This window comes from Plectropomus leopardus, chromosome 16 (assembly GCF_026936395.1).
Source record: "Plectropomus leopardus strain MGB_pleo_1.0 chromosome 16, ASM2693639v1, whole genome shotgun sequence".
Classification (NCBI taxonomy): domain Eukaryota; kingdom Metazoa; phylum Chordata; class Actinopteri; order Perciformes; family Serranidae; genus Plectropomus; species Plectropomus leopardus.
The window spans coordinates 6572706-6593202 of record NC_142191.1 but is presented as its reverse complement, the minus strand read 5'-3'; the positions used below and the strand labels follow the sequence as shown (position 1 = coordinate 6593202).

General features: G+C 40.4%; 1 protein-coding gene across 2 annotated transcripts in view; it reads left to right on the top strand.

Annotated features, from left to right (window-relative positions):
- The window catches only part of LOC121955372 (MAM domain-containing glycosylphosphatidylinositol anchor protein 2), a 252880-nt gene that overhangs the window by 127638 nt on the left and 104745 nt on the right, over window positions 1-20497 (top strand). For both annotated transcript variants that reach the window (XM_088089304.1, XM_088089303.1), the window contains exons 5-6: window positions 4327-4459; window positions 4629-4898. In XM_088089304.1, coding sequence (XP_087945430.1) covers window positions 4327-4459; window positions 4629-4898 — 403 coding nt within the window. The remainder of the gene's footprint in view (window positions 1-4326; window positions 4460-4628; window positions 4899-20497) is intronic.

The following is a 20497-nucleotide window of genomic DNA, read 5'->3' as shown; positions in this document are numbered from 1 at the left end:
GAAAAAAAAAAGGAAAAAAAATGTCCAGAAATTACATTTGTGATTTTCAGAAATAATATATTCAAAATATGTTAAAAAGGATCTGTTCTTTTTTAATTGTATTTATTTATTTACCTTTTTTCAGGTCATTTCCTTTTTTGTTTTTCCTCTTTTTTTGCTAATCTTTGTGCAATTTTCTCGCTATTTTTTTTGGTAATTTCTTGTTAAGTTGTTGATTGCCTTCCTCCCATGTTTTTGGAAGAAATCAAGGCAATTTGCTCAGGTTTTCATAGGGTTAACAATAAAAATGAGCAGGGAATTAGTGAAAAAAAAGTAACAGGAAACGAGATAAAAAATGTATACATTTTTTTCTATGACATCATTTAAAATAAATGGTTATAATAATTATACAACATTCTCTGGGCATTTTACCCAGATTTTAAAAAAAATTTCCTCCTTTTTTTCTACTTACTAACTAATTTCTTGCAATTGGCGAGACATTTCGTGCCAAGTTGCTTATTGTCCATTATGCTCAGGTTTCAAAGGTGATGTAGCTTGTGAAAGGCTCCAGGTTTTAAGGGGTTAACTTGACCAGAATCGATCCTAGGGGGGCGAAGTTGAGTCCATTAAAGTGCAGCCTCCATTTTGGCCGGGAAGATGTGTGAATTAAGTTCGCCTCTGTACCATCCTCCCTCCATTATTCTTCATTCCAGCTTCATTCCCGCGCACCTTTCTCCGTCGACCAAATGTCTTTTATATTCCCACTGATACTGTAGAAATGCAGAGGTGGCATTTCAAACTCTGTACTGAGAACCACCTCGTAATTAAGTGAAGCCCACAGCTGTGCTTTCATTGTAGAAACTCTGTCCTTTCTGCTGTCTGTTATTTTCTCCTCCACCTCTCCCTCCATAATTTTACCCACAAAGTGCCAGAGAATAACACAATTATCCAAGGTATAATGGAGCCATTTCTCATCCCGCGTCAGATTCCCGCTGCTTTATAGTCGTCGATATGTTTTCATGTTCGTGATGGAGTTTGATGTTTTCTCGCCATGTGATGTTCTGTTTGAGCATGCGGTCGAGCTAGTGAGGAGGTAACCATTTAAAGCTTAGTTAGGAACGTACCGCTCATCACCCAGCGGAGGCACAAATCACATCTTTCCGCAGCTCGTCGGTTCGGTTTTCTCGCTCATTTTCATGGCTTCCATGTAGAGAAGTTAGTAGTTTTCCTCCTGCATGAAAAATTTCCTCATTTGCACTTTTGTTATTAATTTAAAGGGACAGTTTGTGCCTAGAATCAAAAGTACATACTTTTCCTCTCACCTGTACTGCCATTTATCAATTTCAATTGTTTTGGTGTGAGTTGCAGAGTGTTGGAGATATCGGCTGTAGAGATGTCTGCCTTTTTTCCAATGTAAAGAAACCGGACGGCACTCTGCTTGCGGCGCTCAGAGGCAAAAAAAACAGACTCCACCGCAATGCGTCTTTCCAGAAATCATGACCCTGTTACTTAAGACAATCTACAGACCTTGCTGTGAGCAGTTTCAAAATAATAATAAGTGCTTAAAACCATAAACTAATGCGCAGGCTGGACTTTTCATAAGTCAATCAGTTTCACTTCAACTGCGTCTGGCGTTCTGCTGCTCCATCTGTGCCCAAAGTACACTCTGCGCTTCGAGAGTGTCGTGAAATGATTAACTAAACGCTATATAAATTCCTACAGCACTCTTAATAAACGGTCCAGCTCTAAATATATGAAGTCCATACATGGTGGCAGATGTTTTAATCGTGGTGAGCCAGCACAAGGCAGACGTCTCTAAAGCCGATATCTCCAACATTTAGCAACTCACACCAAAACAATCTAGATTGATCAATAGCATTACATTTGAGAGGAAAAATATGCATTTTCAATTTTGGATTGAACTGTGCCTTTAGTTCATAAAGGTGGTTTTGATTTTATGTCCCTAAAGACTTACTCCCTCAAATATATAATTTAAAACATGAATACAAATGCGAGGATTTCCACCTGACAGTGACAATAAACTCCTCCATTACTTCTTTGCCCTTTACCGGCAGCCATGAGTCCCATTCCCGAAGCCCTTGTGTACTTTAGCGTTCAATCTTTCCATCAATACGGCCATCAATCCCCCCCGTCCAATTCGGTTTAATGTGTTTGTCCTTTCTACTCCTTTCTCTGCCCCTTGCATTTTCCAAATAGATTTTCCTTCCAATCTGCCCCCACCTCCTGCTGTGAGTAAAGCCCGCACTCTGAATACCACCGACCTCATCTCCTGATATCTGCTCCCAAGCAGAGGAGGTGACGGAGAAAGAAAGGAAGAGTACGGGGGTCCGTGGCTAATCTAATACAATTAAGTTACCCATGAGTCTCATTGGATATGAAAGACGTGAGTGATTGCCATGTTGTGTGCACTGCCGCAGCATGCTGCTGACTCATGTTTTAATCTGCCGCCTCCCCCTCAGACCCAACGCCCCCGCTCTGGAGGCAGCCCGATCAAAGGTTCACATCCTCATCACAGCCTTCTGGGCAGGGCTGCTGGTTGAATCAAACACACATTATAAGTGAGATAGCCGTTTCTGTGGAGGGATCCCCTGCTGAGCCCATCCATATTTCTGTAGCTGAATGGTAAAATACTGCAGGGCCACTGACTGGGAAATAACCCACATGTTGGTATTAACTCTTTGAGACCTATGGATATTGGCTTGATGTCTTTCAAAAACACGCAAAGAATGCAATGAGCAACAAAGGAAGAAATGACCCAAAATTTGCAAGAAATTACCAGAAAAGTATTTTAAAAAGACCTGGAAAGCTGCTAAAAATTGTACTAACTCTGTAGCATAATTTTAAATATGTAATTATGTTATTTATAAATATAGTCTTTCTCCATCTTTTCTTTTTTATCACCTAGACATTTTTACCTAGTTTTTTATAAAATTATTTTCTAAATTCATTTATTTTTGCAATTTGTGGAACATGGTTATGTTTTATAAGCTTGTTCACAGAATATATGAAAATTTCAGATGAACCTCTTATCCACTTATGGAATAATAGATGTGATTCAAGAGGGAATTCTTTAAAATGACTTCCACTAAGGTATTACTCCGAAAAGAGGGAAAACTTTTTCACACTTCATGCAGTGAAAGCGTGGAATGAGCTTCCTGAAGACCTGGCGTCCTTCAGTTAATGTTTATAAAAATAGATCGGATAATTTCTGGTCGATAAAGAATATTTTAGAATATATTATATTTAAAGCTTATTTGTGATTATTGTTGTAATTTATGTAATTACTGAATGTATATTGTGATATTGTTTGGGGTTTTTTTTGTATTTGGTGAGTCTGGTGTGGAGGATTTATGTCCTGTATCAGAAACATTTCATTTCATTTTCAACCAAGTTCTCATTTAAGTGTTCAACCAGATACTTAAAAAGTCTTTAAAGGCATTGAATTCATTTATCAAAAAATAAGGCCTTTATTGTTAATACATGCACTTACATGAATCTTTCAAAAGCCTTAAAAATGCTCAGGCATGTTTTTCTTTCTGATGTTGCTTTATGAAATCTCAAAAATAATTGGAAAATTCAGTTTTTTGTCAAAGATTAATTAGTAATAATGAGTATTTCACGTCTTAAACTCGTCATGATGGGAATCCAAGCATTGGAATCTCACATGCAGATTCAGAAACACAAAATCGAAAAAAAGAAAACTGGCCAGATATGATGGATACTGTTGGTAGATAATCTTACTTTTTCACTGGACTAAAAAAAAATTACATATTATATTTATGTTACAATTAACATTTGGGCAAAATAAAATTGTCCTTATTCAATTTTGGGCAATAGAAAATTTGTGTTAAGCTTAATTCCAAGTGGCATTAAAAAAAAAACATTTAAAAAATTCTAAAATCTACCTTACCTTGAGCTGCTGGAACCGCAACACTGCCTTTCTCCTGTTTTTGAAAGAAATTGCGCCACTTTGCCAAAGGTTCAAAGGTTTAAATACTTGTAAAATGCGTCTGAAAGCAGCACGAGAAAAGTGGAGTCGCTCAAGATTTCAAAGGGTTAAGCAAGTTGACACTTTCATTTCCTTTCAAACCGCCACGGTTTTTATTTCTTAAAGGGATTTCATAGAAGTATTTTTGAGCTCTGCTACCTTTTCATTTTGGGCTTCATTAAAACTGAATGCATATTCATCCCTTTGACCTTTCTTTGGAGCTGTTTGGCCTTTGTCATTTCCGTCCCACTACCTAGTTTTCTGCATTTCTCTGAGTTGATTATGTTGATATTTTTGCACACATTTGCATACCGGTGTTGGTTTGGTCTGAGCTGCAGGGGGAAACGAAGATTTTGAAGCTGAAGAACCTGCGTCCTCAGGACTACGCCAACTACAGCTGCATCGCCTCTGTCAGGAACGTGTGCGGGATCCCCGACCGCAGCGTTATCTTCAGACTCACCAATAAGACAGGTGACTTTTCTGCCTAATTTCTTGAGCAAAGCATGCCCAAAATTCTGATGTTATTCCAAGTAGATTCCCTCAGACGTAGAAAGAGACAGACGAAGTGAACTGACATATTCTCCAACTGTCTAACTGCCAAAGTTGTAAAACTGCCAATCTTCTCGCTGTCCCTCCGCAGCGTCCCCGTCCATCAAGCTGCTGGTGGAGGATCCCATCGTGGTGAATCCCGGCCAGACGGTGTCCTTGGTGTGCATCACCACAGGCGGAGAGCCGCCCCCCATTCTCACCTGGGTCAGCAGCAACGATAGCCTGCCGCAAAGGAGCGTGGTGAAGGGCGGCACGCTCACGCTTCCCGCCATCACCTCAGACGAGGCGGGGGTCTACAGCTGCGTGGCCAGCAACAACGTCGGGAACCCGGCCAAGAAGTCGACCACCATCGTGGTGCGAGGTAAGAAGACTTGACTGCATGAGCACATACGTACATGGAGCCCCAAAACCTTCAGTGCTCACAGGTTTGACGACTAATTGCCAATTTTGGGATGATTGAGGGACACACATTACAGCCTCTGGGAACCCAAATCACCAAAAACTTTATTAATGTGTAATTTAGGGTCCTAAATGCATAATAAAAAGCATCAAAAGTTACCAGACATTAGCCTCAATCTACATTTGAAAGATTGTCATTTTGTTTTTTTCCTGAAGCTGGGTTGATTTGGGCGTGGTTATCCCCGACAATGACACTCGACACTCCTTTCAACTGGGTGCATTTCAAAAACACTCGTCCTGAGTGCCGGAGTGCATTCAGCCCATTCAGTTATCCAGAGCGCTGCACTCTGGGAGTGTCAGAGCGACTCTGGGCGCTCTGTCTGGGAAGGAGGAGCAGCAAAGCCCCAAACGGAGTGAATGTGTAATGAACTTAACTGTTCGTTAATTCATGGAGAAATACAACACTGAGGCTTCAAACAACAGCTCTTTCATTTTAGTGTAGCGCGTCAGATTGGATCTACAAACCAGAGTCAGAGGACTGGAGCTCCAGTATTGAATGTATAGAAAAAAATTCATCCATTTAAAGCATGTTAAGGATGAAATAACATTTCAGGACAAAGAGAGGTAGCACGGGCGCTTCTGGTGTCCCTCAAACCACCGGTGCTCCTGGGAGAGAATACTTTAATTACTACTTAAGACCTTTAATTCCCGGGGCAAGAAACATCAAAAATACACCAACGTGTATCGGCTTGCGCCTTCTCTTCAGAGTGTAGTGACACACTGAGACAACGAGAGTTATTACAGTTGCAGTCACCACAGGTGTGTACTTGTGAAAGCAAACATCTTTCTCTGTCCTCTAGGGGCATAACACAATCAACACAACAGATACAAAACTGAGAATACAAAAAACAGGCCCTCTCATAGACTATGTCTCACACTTTCCTGATTAAAATAAATATTGCTTTTTTCATGAATATGCATTTTTACGTCTTGTCTGAGAACAGTAAAGAACAGTTACAAAAGGACACGGCAGATCTACATAATATGTCAGGGGCCTCAAATCTTGTATCCTGTATTTGGAAAGTTGCAAGACAGAATTAAATTTAACACGATGTTTTCTGCATTCTCCAACACATGTGCAGCTGTATATGAATAGTGCATTTAGCCCAACTGTATCCTGTATGATTGTGCATGTTTTGATTTCTTGCAACCATATTGCAATGATTATAGTCGGCCTATGTGGATTTAAAATGAATTAATCCATAGTATTGCTAAATGTCCTACAGATATGCTCTTGTAATGTGACATTACAAACACGCAGGAATCCAGATCTCACTGTTGTTACTGCTCAGGCTACTTGCAGAAAGTCAAGGACACACTAGCGGCAAAAAAAGTGTGAAACCATGAATTACAGTAAAATGATTCAAAGTGTGGTTAACACAAATTTGACAAGACAAGCGGAGCAAGGGTCACTGCTGCCTGTTATGTCATTATCAGGAAAATATATTTTTTCCGAGCCGTTTCCATCTGATTGGCACAGGAGGTAGAGGAGCATCTGATCTCGCTGTAGCTTTTTGCAGAAATTACAGTTCTCAAAGGACCACTTTCTGCATGTTATCTTATTGACAGTTCAACCTGAATGCACATGGGGGTTAATGGTACTTTTACTTATCAGCAGACATGTGATATGTACAGTAAAACGCTCAAAAAACTACTTTGAAAGTTAATACTCAAGACAGGCAATTATGCCATCTGTAAAGAAAAGCTGTTTTGATATAAGACTTGAACAGATGCGACACGATGCACGAGGAAATCGACTTTCATACTCTTAAATTGACTGCTATTGCTAAGCTGGAGGATTAAGGGTGGTGTGTGACTAGGCTTTCATCTGTGACACAACGGAGGATCCCAACGCCCCGAATGTGAGACTGCAGGAACCTCTCGCAGGTGAAAAAAGAGATGCATTAATTAGTGGAAGCCGTACAAACAAAAACGGCTTTCCACGGGATGATCCAAATGTGAATTTTTAACTTTCCCCGAGAACAGCACACACACACAAATGGAATCGCGTTTGAATCAGAGTTTAGCAGATTGGCTCGGAAAGTTTCTCGCAGAGTTTTCCCCTTTCATCAAAGAGATTACGCCACGGCTCCATCATCAGGTCGCCTCTGTGCTCAGCCTGTTTGGAAGCATTTATTTATGCAGCCATATACTCCCTGGGATGAAAATCAAATCATCAACAAATCATTTCTGATGGCTCCCCTGACAGATAAAACCCCTTCTCTGCATTGTGAAAGTGCCCATAGAGTTGAGGACTTAAGAATTGAGAGGTTTACATCAAAGAGACGGTGTCAGGTGTCCCATGGCAGCAAATAAGTCAGAGCACATTCAAAGCAGGCAATCGCTGCAATAGATAACACACTCTCAATAATGCGTCAGACGTCTGGAGCTGACAATGGCTCTCATTTGGGATCTTGATCAAATATCATCAAAAAAAAATTCACCACCTACCTTAAATATATATGATGTTTGAATACAAAAGCATTGATGTGCCACACTTAGGGCTGCAGAGCACTGTCTGTATTTTTTTAAGAGTTAAGTAGGACAAATATGTATTATTCCGCTTGACTAAATGTCATGCAGGATACGTAGCCATGGATTTGTCAGGAAGTGCAGAGCTTTATGAAAAAAACAAGCAGGCTGCTACCATTTGGCTCCTTCAATCCAGATGTCAAAGCCCCATCGTGTAACTGTTAGCTCTCTAAAATGGAAACAAAGTGGTGTAATTGTTGGCGTCTCAACTGGATCACTTTCCTCAGAGCCTAATGGTGTGTTTGCCATGACTTTGTATGCAAACTCGCTGCACGAAATGCTTGTATCTCGTTCAGTATAAAGACGCAATTAGATGCAAATCAAAGAAAATGGACATGAATTGATGCTGGTCGGGGAGGTGGATGCATTGGATGTGATGCGATAGACTTGAAGACGTGAAATTTGCGTCTTCGTGTCCATCAGGCAAGTTGAAATTTTTCATTTTGAGCAAGAAATTCACATGATACTGTGTCACGATAGCCTATCAGCGTTGCAATCTAGTTGAGATTCTCCTGATTTAGCGATGAAGGATAAACTATGTCTGTGTGTGGACACATGGAGCTACTCTCAGCATCAGTTACTTACTGTACAGAGACAGAACGAATGAGGACTTGAAGGGCTCGGAGATAAGTGTGCAAAGCTGTAGTATTCTGAAAATACCCCTGTGCCTTGTGTAAGCTATTTTGTTGAATTGCTTCTTAGTAAAATGCTCTGAGTGATTTCATTTGGTCTGTTATTGTGGAAAGAAAACAACAGAGGATGTGCAATGCGCTGTCGTGACAGTCTGATGAATAATAGTCTTGGTCGCTCTGCTTCAGGGCTCAGAAACTCCGTGTTGACGTCCAGCTATCTGTTGTGCTTCACTGCAAACCATGTTAGCTGTTAGCTCCTAGCTAGAGTTGCGAAATGCTCCAAAAATACCCCAGCAGCTGTATATGCACAAGTAACGTGCCGCGAAAATTTTCATTTCATTCGCTGTGAACACATCTTTAGTTTTCACAGTTACAATAGTTGTTCCACTGTCCATTTCGGCTGCTGTGAATAGTAATTGCAAAGACCTTGTACTGGTACTCTTTGGTCACTGGAGATAGCTTCCTGTAACTACTGCGGAAAACAAAAGTGCTATCCACTTCCTGTTTTGGTTGCATAGTAGTTGACACACTTCCTTTGTGATCTAAATCAAGCCTTAATTTTCCTGTGAGACTACCTGATGGCAGACAGAATTGCAAAGTCAGAATGAGGCTTGTAGCGAACAAATCCAAACAGTGATGGTACAATTACTATTTACTTCATAATGATTAGTTAAAGAAATATTTGATCCTCCACTGAGCTGTATAAAAAATCTTAAGCCTGTGTTAAGTTGAATTTGTGAGGAAAACTATTTGCATGGCTTCACTGTGTATAAATATTCCAAAACAGCAACCATGCTTGATGAACTGAAGTAATCGGGGCTACGGTTATCAAAAGCAAAACTATCAAAATATCTGTTTACAAAATCTCACACAACTCCCACACTATAATCTAAATATAAAGAAAAATATAAAAATATAAATAAAATAATATGAAGTCTCATTTATCCAGTCACATGCTCAGTACTTTCCAGACAGAGCTAAACTCACGTTTTTATACAGTTGTGTTGTTGTTAAATGTGAAACAATAATTTTTTCTCCTTTTTGGATTCTTCATTCACCTTGGAGGGATGCAAGAAAAGCAACATTTTCTTATGAACTGAACGTGATACGAGATGAGAAATTGATATACAAATGGCCATTAGGCGAGTAAAGTATTCCTTTAAATCAAAAAAACTCTGTAATCTAAAAAAAAGATATATGTGTAAGGATTAAGTGTCTGCATACTGGATACATATCTTTCATTTAAAAGAGAGACGATGATAAGTACATGTTGGGGAGATAAATGATTGATCGGCAGCTTTGTATATTTTCCTAAAGCCTAAATGCCATCACTGACATCTGTGCGAGTCAATAATTTACTGTAGATGTTTAAACAAAAGACGATCAGACAGCTGAGGGGGCTGATAGATAAACAACTGACAAGAAAGTCTGTCCTGAGTAAATCAAGCCGATGAGTCATCACACATCAATTTATAAATCTGGAGTGAAAACAAAGTAAACCAAAGAGGCAGCCAAAAACTAAATGCTTTAATGCCATAATTAATCAATATGTGACAAAGCAAATATAGGATCAATAAAAGCAGAAAGTAAATTGAGGACATTCTCTCGAGATTGATAAACAGCAGCTGTGCGATCAATAGTTATAGAATTTCAGTCACTTAAGAAGAGAGTTAGAGCGAGCTGAATAATGACGACTAATCGAGGCTAAAACTCTGAATCTGAGTGCAAATTTTGGATCAAATAGTTTGATGGTATGTATATAAAGAGGTATTGATGATCAGAGTGAATTAGATTGGAATAAAAATTAGCCAATCAAAACATCACTGATTTCACAATGAATTTGTACCGAGCGCTGAAGATGCTTTTTAGGCTGTAAAAGCTGAAAGCGGCTCTGTTTTCACTTTAATTCTGGAACAGACTGATGAACATTGAAAAACAGTCAGGGACGTTATCACATGCTGCATCTCACCGTGGCAACAGGATCGCTCTCCTGAGTCTGATGAGCTGTCACTGACGCAAATGCAATTTTGGAATCAACATGCACCAGATGAAGACGGTGGGCGGTTTAACCATATAGCAGTAGACTACAGTGTTTATAGATATATATCCTGGATTTGTTTCTTAATAACTTACTGCATAATAACCTGTGCAGCAGCCATGAAAAGTGGAGTGAAGTAATAGAGACACGCAGCACTGTATGCCCACACATACAAAAAAACCCAATATGAACAGTCTACATATAAATTGTATTGTGCTCAGCAGTTGCCTTTTTCTAAACCAAACTAGATCCATGATGCACCCCTTTTTTAGATCAGTTTGCTTTTGCAGCATGTCTGTGGCACCCTCTGAAACTGATCCCTCCCCACTGCCGTTACTGAGCGTCACGCTGCATGAAAACAAGCTTACGGCATCTTTCCATATTAAGGGGGCTGGGTGGGTGGGAGCGTTGGGATGGGGTGTGCTAAATTTCCACCTTTAGTGGGAAATTTTCATCACCATGGATACTGTTAGATTTTTTTTTTTTTAGTTTTTTTTTTTTTAACTAAACCCACCAGGAATTGACACCGTAAAGGAGGCAAAGATTTATAAACATGGCCAAACTAATATTTGGAAAGTTGCAAGACAGAATTAAATTTTAATGTTCTGAAGCAGAAATTGATATTTGAGAGCTGAATTTGGATATATTGCTACAAAACACATAAACAACAATTTCTATAGAAAATGTCACTTTCAGTTCAGTGTCCCATCAGAAAGGCTGTCTATACTGAGCATATGACTGGATAAATAAGACGTGGATTATACTGCACAAGTTGTGTCAGTTTGATCACGGATGTTTTTTTATAGTTTTGCTTTTGTTAAAGTGGTCCCCAAGCAATCAGTAAATCTATATGTTTTTCAGTATGATTTTCCAAGGAGGCATACAAGAAAAACATTGATTGGTTCATGATTTTAGAGTTTTCTTCATGGATTTAAAGTATATCTGTATGACTTACTGATATACAAATTGTAATTTTGTCAGTGGAATAAATGTACCACAAACATATTTGGCATTTCTGAGCTGAAATTTCTTGGTATTTATCAACTAACATATATGATTATATCAACCTTTCTGTTATAAGCTCATGCTAGTTGTTGTACAGTATATAGACCCAGGTGAGTAGTACAGTAGTGAATGAATATAACCCTGTGTTGAGTCAAAAAGATTTTTTTTCTATAGTATAAATGGTCTCAAAAGTTCTTGAATAGAGACACTTGACAAAAAAATGTAGTGGACTTTGGAGAGTCAACACCAGCGCAGTCAGAAGGTTTTACAGTCCACTTCCAGTCCCCATTAACTGGTTTGAGATGGCCCTTAAAATGGCAAACCTGCCAAGTGAAAGCACAAATGGAGGCAGAGTGGATAAGGTGAGGGTGTAGTGCCCAGAATGGCTTTTAACTTATATGCTTTTGCTTTACCAAACTTCCTCTTAGCATGAAAACGCATTATGCATGAAAGCAATCAAATTCTATTGAAATTAGCCAGAAAACACTTTGAAATAACTACTAATGCACTGTTTCTCGCCCCTAATGCCTTTCCATCCTGACTCAATTATATCTAACCATGTAGGAATTAATATTGTGCTTTGTTTTCCTGTAAATCGCACATGTTGCCTTTTGTTCTGGTTATTAATGAAAATGATTGTCATATTCACACATGGAAAATTGTGTGTTTCTTTTAATTGTGTTTGACAAAAACATACCCAAACTGTCACTCCACTGGCAACTTCTTACTGACGTGATACTTTGAAGTGAGGAGAAAAGGAAAATTGAATGAGGATAAGCCAGGCTCGAGGCGAGAGCACAGGCAGACCTTTAGTTGCTCTTTGTCTGTCTGTGTGTGTGTCTGTGTGTGTGTGTGTGTGTGTGTGTGTGTGTGCGACTAAGAGAGGCAACAGCAAGAGAGGATGCTGCCTGTGTGCTCACTTACACATTTTCGCATAAATTTGTATGCCTGTTGATTTAATTTTCAGAATATCTCGACTGTCAGCTGCAAAACCAATATGAATCAAGAATGCAAAAATGCAGCGTCAATTGCTAATGTGTGTATGTGCGTGCGTTCATGTCCTTGCTGCACAGTGAGGGCTTAAACAAGTTTTTAACAAACACAGTGAGGATATTTTTGGAGAGAGCACTTTTGTGTCGGTCTTCACTTCTTCAAAGGCCTATTTGAGGATTAAGACTTGGTTTCAAGGTTCAGGTTGCAATGCGGTTTAGATCAGGGTAAGAAAACTCAGAAATGCTTTATTTTGACAAGGGTCCTTACAAAGATAGACAAGTACAAGAATGTGTGTTTCTATATGTGTGTCCTTGTCCTTGCATCATAGTGGGGACGACACGTCTTTATCCACAAAATGAGGCCTTTTTTGGAAAGTTAGGAGACTTTTACCGGTCTTCACTTCTTCAAAGGTCTGAGTTTTAAGAGATACTTCACAGATTATTAACCAGCTTTGTATCAAAACTGTGGGTTTTATGTGTAGATGAATGCTGGTAAACTTCTTTTCATACAACCAGTGTCTAGATATCCCACCTCCGTTATCCAGCGGAGTTTAGCTGGCTCTCCGGCTGTTGCTCAAACTACAGGCCGTACATGTGCAATTTTGTATTGGCCGCCAAACATGCCGCCACACAACTACAGACCTCGGACTGAAATCCGACCAAATGTTAAAACAAGATAGGGCTGATTGAATACAAATCAAGATTGTGTGACTGCACTGCCTATTTCTCTTCTAATATGTTTTCAGAAACATATTTTAACATCCTGTTTAGCTGTAACAGCAAGAGTTTGTGAACAGGAAGTGAGTGCTACGCTGCTTCCTGCACAGGCCAAAAAAACAGAGATCAAACAGTAAAACTAAGCAGCACTGATCAAAAGTAAACTAAGATTATGTCACTGCATTGGATATTTCTCGCCTCAAATGTTTTCAGAAACACATTTTAGCTCACTATTGTGAAATCCGGCTGGCAGCCGTTGTTCAACATGGAAAACTGCATTCCAGTAGTCGAAGGTTGAGGTTTTCTCAATTGTTTTTTTGGTCATGTAGCACCAACTTTAAAATTATTTGTGTCTTTCTGCTGCAGAGTCGTCCTAGCTTTATGTTCGGACTCTTGTATTCAAGGTGCAGGTTACAATGCGGTTTAGGTTAGGGTTAGGGATTAAGGCAGGCATGTCAAACCGGTCCACAGGGGGGCCGGTGTGGCTGCAGGTTTTGTTTCCAACCAAGTAGCAGCACACCAGACTTGACTCATTTAATCAACTGATCTCCGTCTTCAGACAGTTGATTGGTCAAACTGTGTGCTCTTGGTTGGTTGGCACAAAAACCTGCAGCCACACCGGCCCCCCTGTGGACCAGTTTGACATGCCTGGATTAAGGAATGCGTTATAAGGGTCCTCACAGAGATAGAGGTATAAGAATGTGTGTGATTTGTTTGTGTGGCCATGAAGAGGCTGAAATGTTTGGAATCACAAGCACTCAGGAAGAAATGCCTCCGCGTGTGCCTGTGTGTGTCCGTGTTGATATTCGTGTGCATCTACCGCACGTGTACTTGAAAAACCGATTGATTTGTTTCTGCTACGCCGAGTTGATTTTGCGTGTTTTGCAGGGTCACCCTGTGGCCTCAACGTTCTCTATCTCAGCGCGTTCTCCCTCCTCTCCAGTCCTTCAGAAGCCCTCTCAAACTGCTGTTGCCAAAGGGGGCTGTGTGTGTGTGAAAACACACATCTCTCCCCAGCAGATGGTCGTTTCTCTGGCCATACTGTTCCACCAGCCAGACTGCCTTCCAGGGCTTGGCCATCTCCGCAGCCGGCCTAGCAGGCTACTGGCACCACATCACCCCGCTGACGAGATCCTTTTTATGGATTAAGGGTGCGCAACACGTCTTCAAACACAGGTCAATACCCTGCCTTCCCCGGCCACTTCAGTCCACTCTGTCCTCCACGGACACACCAGTTAGTGACATATCTGCCGCGACAATGCAAAGACACTCTGCGCTGGTTGTTTCTCTTTTTCTTCTGTTCCTCAGATACGAGTAGGCAGCTCTCACATGGAGACTTGGTGAGTTGAGACAGGACTGTCTCTGGATGGTGTTGCTGAAATGGGCAACTGGCCTGGCATCTTGTTTTCATGTCTCCCTGCACAGAGACGCCGACTCTGTGCATGTGTTTCCCGTCTATTTCACTAAAGCAATGCCCCCCCCCTACTCTGTGTGATGTAGAGAAATGAGCATTGCTGTAGCTATCAAAGATTCAAAAAATCAAACGCAGCTGTGTTGTCGCCGGATTTTCCCAACAATTCCTCCAGGGGTTCCTGACAAATTCAGGTATGAAGTTTTACACCCAAGACATCCATCATTTCGACCTGCAGACAAAACTAATTCTGCACATACACACACTTGAGCATAAACACAAACAGCTACCATCCACACTTTGTAACTCTGATTGGGAGCTTGCTGTTATTTATAGAGAAGCAAAAAATGCAATCTTTTTCAGTGTGAGCGCCCTGCTGTTTATATTTAGACTGTTTGGTGGGTAGAAAACAATCATGACGTGCCTTGTAAAAACCTGGCTGTCAGCGTGTGAATCAACATGTGAATGACCCTTATCAAATTTGCTTTGGAATAAATTCTGGTCGAAAGCTGAATACATTTCCATTCATGAATGCCAGATTTAATGGCTGGATGGCTAGAACTGGCACAGGCGGGCCAGTCTCTTGGGCTGCAGCCCTAAGGACTGTCTGTGTGTATTTGTCTGCACTTGTGCACGTGTTTGTTTGTGCATTCAGTGCCTGTGCCGTCTTTTCGACATAAATTAACGCCCGAGGTCAGCCTTGAAGGTTGAAAGCAGCATTTAGGGCTCATTTTCTTCCCGCCAAAGAACGGACATGTGTGAGTGGCTGTGATGTTGTAAAGGTGCTGATGCATGTGGGAGCTAATGTGAAGATGCACTGAGCGATAATAGGAAAATGAAAGGTGTTTGGAATGGTCGGTTCTATTGCGCTTTTGCGTGTGAATGCCTTGCGAACCGTGCTTAATGCCCGTTGTCCTTTTTTGAGTTTTAACCTTGAGCGGATGAGAGGAGACAGAGGAGTGTGGCAGTTCGAGAGACATCCATCTGGCTCCGAGAGATGAGTTCAGCTCCACATGCTGATATTCTCTGCGAGAGTGAATGAAGAGCACAGTGTGATGCCTGCTGAGAGACGGACAGACAGGAGAGTGACTGAAAAATGAGACGGCGGGATAATGATTCAGAGTGAGGACAGAGTGAGACACATTTCTCTTCTTCACCAGACAAAGAGTGCACCGGAGACTCTGTGTGTGTGTGTGTTTGTGTGTGTGTGTGTGTGTGTGTGTGTGTGTGTGTGTGTGTGTGTGTGTGTTTGTGTGTGTGTGTGTGTGTGTGTGTGTGGAGAAGAAGAAAAACACATTCAAATGTCTTTTTTCTCGCATTTATATGCTCGCCTAAGTGATGCCATTGTCGTTTTATGCCTACATACGTGCATGTCATAATCAGTATGTCAGGGCTGTGTGTACTTTTGCCCTGCTAAGAAGCTCCCCTGAGGTGGTATTGTAATCCTGCCGTGTGACATGAGCTCTCTGTAGAAGAAGGCCTCAACCGGGGCTTTTCTCTTTGTGTGATTATCTGCGCTTTTCATGTTCAGGCCACCCATTATTCCCACAGGCTATTAAAGCTATGGAGAATCATACAGGCTCGCTGCAGGGAAAGCACTTCCGTTTGCAGTAAAGAGACACTATAATATGTTGGGTAATGATCCCAAAGAATACCTTGAACATCCACTGGATCACCATTGAACTGCAGTCTCTCAGGGCAGAATAGCATCCAGGAGACACGTTATGCAAATGTGTGCCTCCATCTCGTTTCTTGATGCTACCATGGAGAAAGTAGATCCTGTAAGTGTCCCTATATAATGTATGTTTTAGTCCTTGGCATGTAGTCGAGGTTCAAGGACAGAAAGCTGTGAAGATGATAAAAGGAAACCGGCTTCCAAAATCCATCAATAATTCATGTAGAATTTGTTTGTGCGTAGGTTGACTTGTGTTTTGTGCCCCAGTGCCTGTGATACTGGCAATGCTTTTTTAAAAATAACGCTGGATTTTTCTGCTTCTATGCCTGAGATGTGTGTTTTAAATTTTTGCTTATTCTGCTGATGATTCCTTGCTTTAGTTTGCACCTAATGGAGGAGCTACAGACAGAGCAGCCTTGCTAACAAGGCGTGGTGTGTCTTAGAAAAAAAAATCCTCAAAGTGTCTGCAAGTCCTTAAAAAGTCATACATATACTGCGTCTTTAACCACCTGGAAAACACAAGGTGCTACCTTTGCGTCCACTCTGTGTCAACTTTCATGAGCACAGGTAGGTTGCATCTGAGGTTGCTAAGCGACAATTAACAGCACTGTATCATAGCCCTCTTACCAGAAATCCTTAGTACAGAGCTGATTTTTTTTTTTAGGTGTTTCTTAAGTGTCTGTTTAGCCTAAAATATAGTCCGTGGGAGAGATATTAAGTTTAACTTTTTTTTTATATTTACGAGAAAAAGGAGAGATATGTGCCGGCTATGATTGGTTGTTCCTTGTCATATAACGTGCCGTGTGCACTGTTGCATTCCAGAAGTTGAACTCTGTCCATCTCAGGGTACGGCTGTTCAGAAGATACGCCTGTCATGACAGTGTAGGTGTGGCTGATTGGTGCGCCTGCCGCGTGTCTCCACTGAAAACTATTGAATGGCATGATCAAACTATTGTATGGCCCCTTAAACTCCAACTTAAATTCAGTTTTATAAATATTAGGCCTTAAAAGTCAATAACCCATTGAAAAATAGATCAACTATCAGTTTACTTGTGCATCATTCGAACTTTTTTCAAAAGCATATAAATGTGAGAAAATTGGTTTGATTCCTTTCCAAAATATGGGGTAAAATTTAGCAACAGATGTTTAAAATTTAGAGCAGTTAAGTTTGAAGTTATGTTTGTTATTTGATACAATAATCCCTTTTTTCTTATCACACACAAATTATTATAGTATTATTACTCATAATAACCTGACAAAGCCCTGTGAAACAGAAGCAGATCATAGTAACACCTACAAATCTAAGATTTATCTATTTATTTTTCTCACAAATATGGAAATATTTGCAAAATATTTCCAAAATATGGGCATTTTCCTCTGAAAACAAAAAGAAAAGAATATTAGAATCCCTAAATTAAATTAAATTTAATTTATAATAATATAATTAAATGCTATTCAGGACAGCTGCAGTCATTCCAAAGTTTTTGCTGTGGATTGTGGACTGTGTATCTAGATAGATCAAATCTTCTGAGAGGGAGAGAAACACACCCATAGCCAGTTGTCATGGAGATGAGCTCAGCAGGTCAATTTCCATAACAACTGAGCAAACACAATCTGCTAATGAAAACAGTACAATACAATTGAAAGCTCCAGAAAAGCTAGGACAGTAGGTGGACTTTAAATTGAGATTTTTTATAATCAAACTGCAAAATCATACATCAATGTTCATTACAGGTGGGGGGGTTGATGGTATTGTGTTTATCTGACAGTGTTGTATACTTATGTACATACTGACTCACTAACTTCTCCTGTATACGAGCACTCTTTTAAGATATTAATGATGTTGTGGAAATTGTGAAACAATAGTCGGAGACACAGTTTACCTCCCGAGCAAATGGGAAAGTTCTGTTTCGGAGCGGAGCCCTCGTTAAACATTCATGTGACTCCTGCCATGAATCTGTTATCAGAAATGGGAAAGGAAGAGTGACAGTGCATCGTCACCCGATAAAGTCTCCCAACTCTGCACTTCTCACCTCACACACTCGCCAGAGTCCCTTTTAAAATACCTCCAGTTTTAGATTCCCTCCCATGCATAAGGGAACAGGCACCATTTTAGTCTGTGCAGCTGTCCAGCAAAATTTACTACAACCAGGTGAAGTAATGCCCACTTATCTCTCGTGTACACAAATGTAGTCGATTTACGGGACTGCCTACTTGCTATTCAATATTTATGGTCAGATAAAATTGCAGGAAAGGAGGTTTGGATGTGGAGAAGGCAGGGAGGGAACCGATTCTGAAATATGCATGAGCGTGCATATGCAGCTCTGGCTATTTTGACGTGCACTGCAGCTCTGTGCGGAAATGAAGGGAGGCTGAGTCACCGCAACGGGAAGTGTGGGAAAAGTGACCATCGAGATTTAATCAGACATCTCTACTCCTGGTTTAACGAGTAGTTTAGATCGGCGGTTGTGGAATCTAAATCAGTGTACCTTTGCACCTTGCTCAGCAGACTTTTTCTCTGCAAAGTAGCATTAAGTCTCACATTTTCTCCAAATGACCTCTCAAAAACCATATTTTTTACATTAAATAGTGAGAAAGAGGTAGTTGCAGATATTCAGTTGCTGGGTTTTTAAAAGGAATGAAAATAAAATTGCTGTTAGCACTGATGCTTGGCGGTGACATGTTCTGATCAGTATGATAATAGTCTCCTTGGTGTGCTGGTATTATCATAGATATTAAAAAGTGGAGCGTGAGCAGCAGGTCAGTGTGGACTGTAATCTGTTCTTCCCTTATGTCTGTGATGAGTCCAGAAGTTGTTGGTCATAAATATGCAAGCAGATGCCAGAGAATACTATATATGATAACTGAATAGTTTACTGAGCATGGAACTCGACATTTGTAAGTATGTGCTCTAGAAACAGAGGTTCATCACACATAACCCTGAGATTTCAAGTTTTGTCAGTGTCCTTGTTATGCCTGGACTAACTGAAGTTTTTAATGATTTGGTCTGACTCTGTTCAATTAAATGTTTCAGTTCCATTTTTGTCCAATTTGAGTTAAGGATGAACTTATTAGATTTTGGTGGTCAAGGCCACTGTGACCTCTTCCATGCCATTCTGGTGCACACAGTGTCTCATCTTGAAGTGATTTCTTCAAATTTGGCACAAACCTCCACTGAGACTCAACATTGAACTGGTTTGGTGGTCAGAGTTAACTGTGACCTCACGTCCGTCTGATTCTCGTGAATGTGATATCTCAAGAACCCTTTGAGGGAATCCCGTTACATTCGACACAAACATCGGTTCTGGCTTAAGAATGAACTGTTTAGAATTTGGTGGTAAAACATGAAAGTAACCGTGATATTGCGTCCATGTCATTCTTGTGATCGTTTCATTTTTTGCATACTGCCATACCACCATTATTAATGCTGTGTTCACACTACAAGTTGCCATTAAAGTTGCCGCTGAAATGTTGCTCTAGCGTTCATTAAAGTGGTTAAATCATCACAAGTATGTGTTATTGCTTCTTGCAACAAAGCACCTCGACTGAATCTTTTCTAAAGTTTGATTTGAAACCCAGATCAGTCAGTACTATCATCTTGTATGCAAAGCCAAATGCCAGCAACAAGATCCTATATATCACAAGCTGAAACTCTATTCAGCAACAGTAACTATGTGAAGGTCCAGGTATTACTTTATGTTCTTTAAATTAAAAAAGTTAAACAGCTGAATACTGCATTTATTCATAAATGCCAGCAATAAAAGGCTTTTCAACGGATAATTTGTACCAGCAAATGTTTCTGACATAGCTTTCCTTGATGTTCTTTAGATGAGAAAAACCTTGAAACACAAAACGTATTGTGAATGTAGCATGTGAGCCAATGACTGTGCCCTGCTTCCTGCTTTCACCCTTTTCCCTCACATCAATGAGGCCAGCTAGTCTTCATATGAAGTTAAGGGCTTTGAGGTGGATGATAAAAAAAAGGTTTTGAAAAGGGCAAATAATGTAAGACGTAAGAAGTGAGTGAAGTTTCTTTTAGATGGAGCGCACACGTGCTGCTGTTTGAGAGACAAATTCCACGTCATGATTAACGCCCCGATCTGTGACCTGTGCAAAGCTCCTCATCACCTCTGCCATCACACCAAGTGTAGCTGGTCCATGATGTACTGTGACAGGAATGCAGGGACCAGATCAGTAGTCCAACTGAGTCCAATCCACTGCAGTGGATTTGGGCCAGAGGCCAATTAAAAACCAGAATTACCATTGCAAAATATAAATAAATATTACCAGCTAAAGTCCACTTAAGTCTTTTCATCGTGGTAACCAGGGGTGCAAGTATAGACTGTGTAGGCATGGCGGATGTACTGGGGCCCTTTGGGTGACGGGGCCCATAGAGACAGTGGGCCCTTTAAAAATAAGTTAGGCAGAAAATGGGCCTTTTTGAGTCAAATGTATTATTATATTATTATATTATAGGACATTTTCTATAAATACTATTG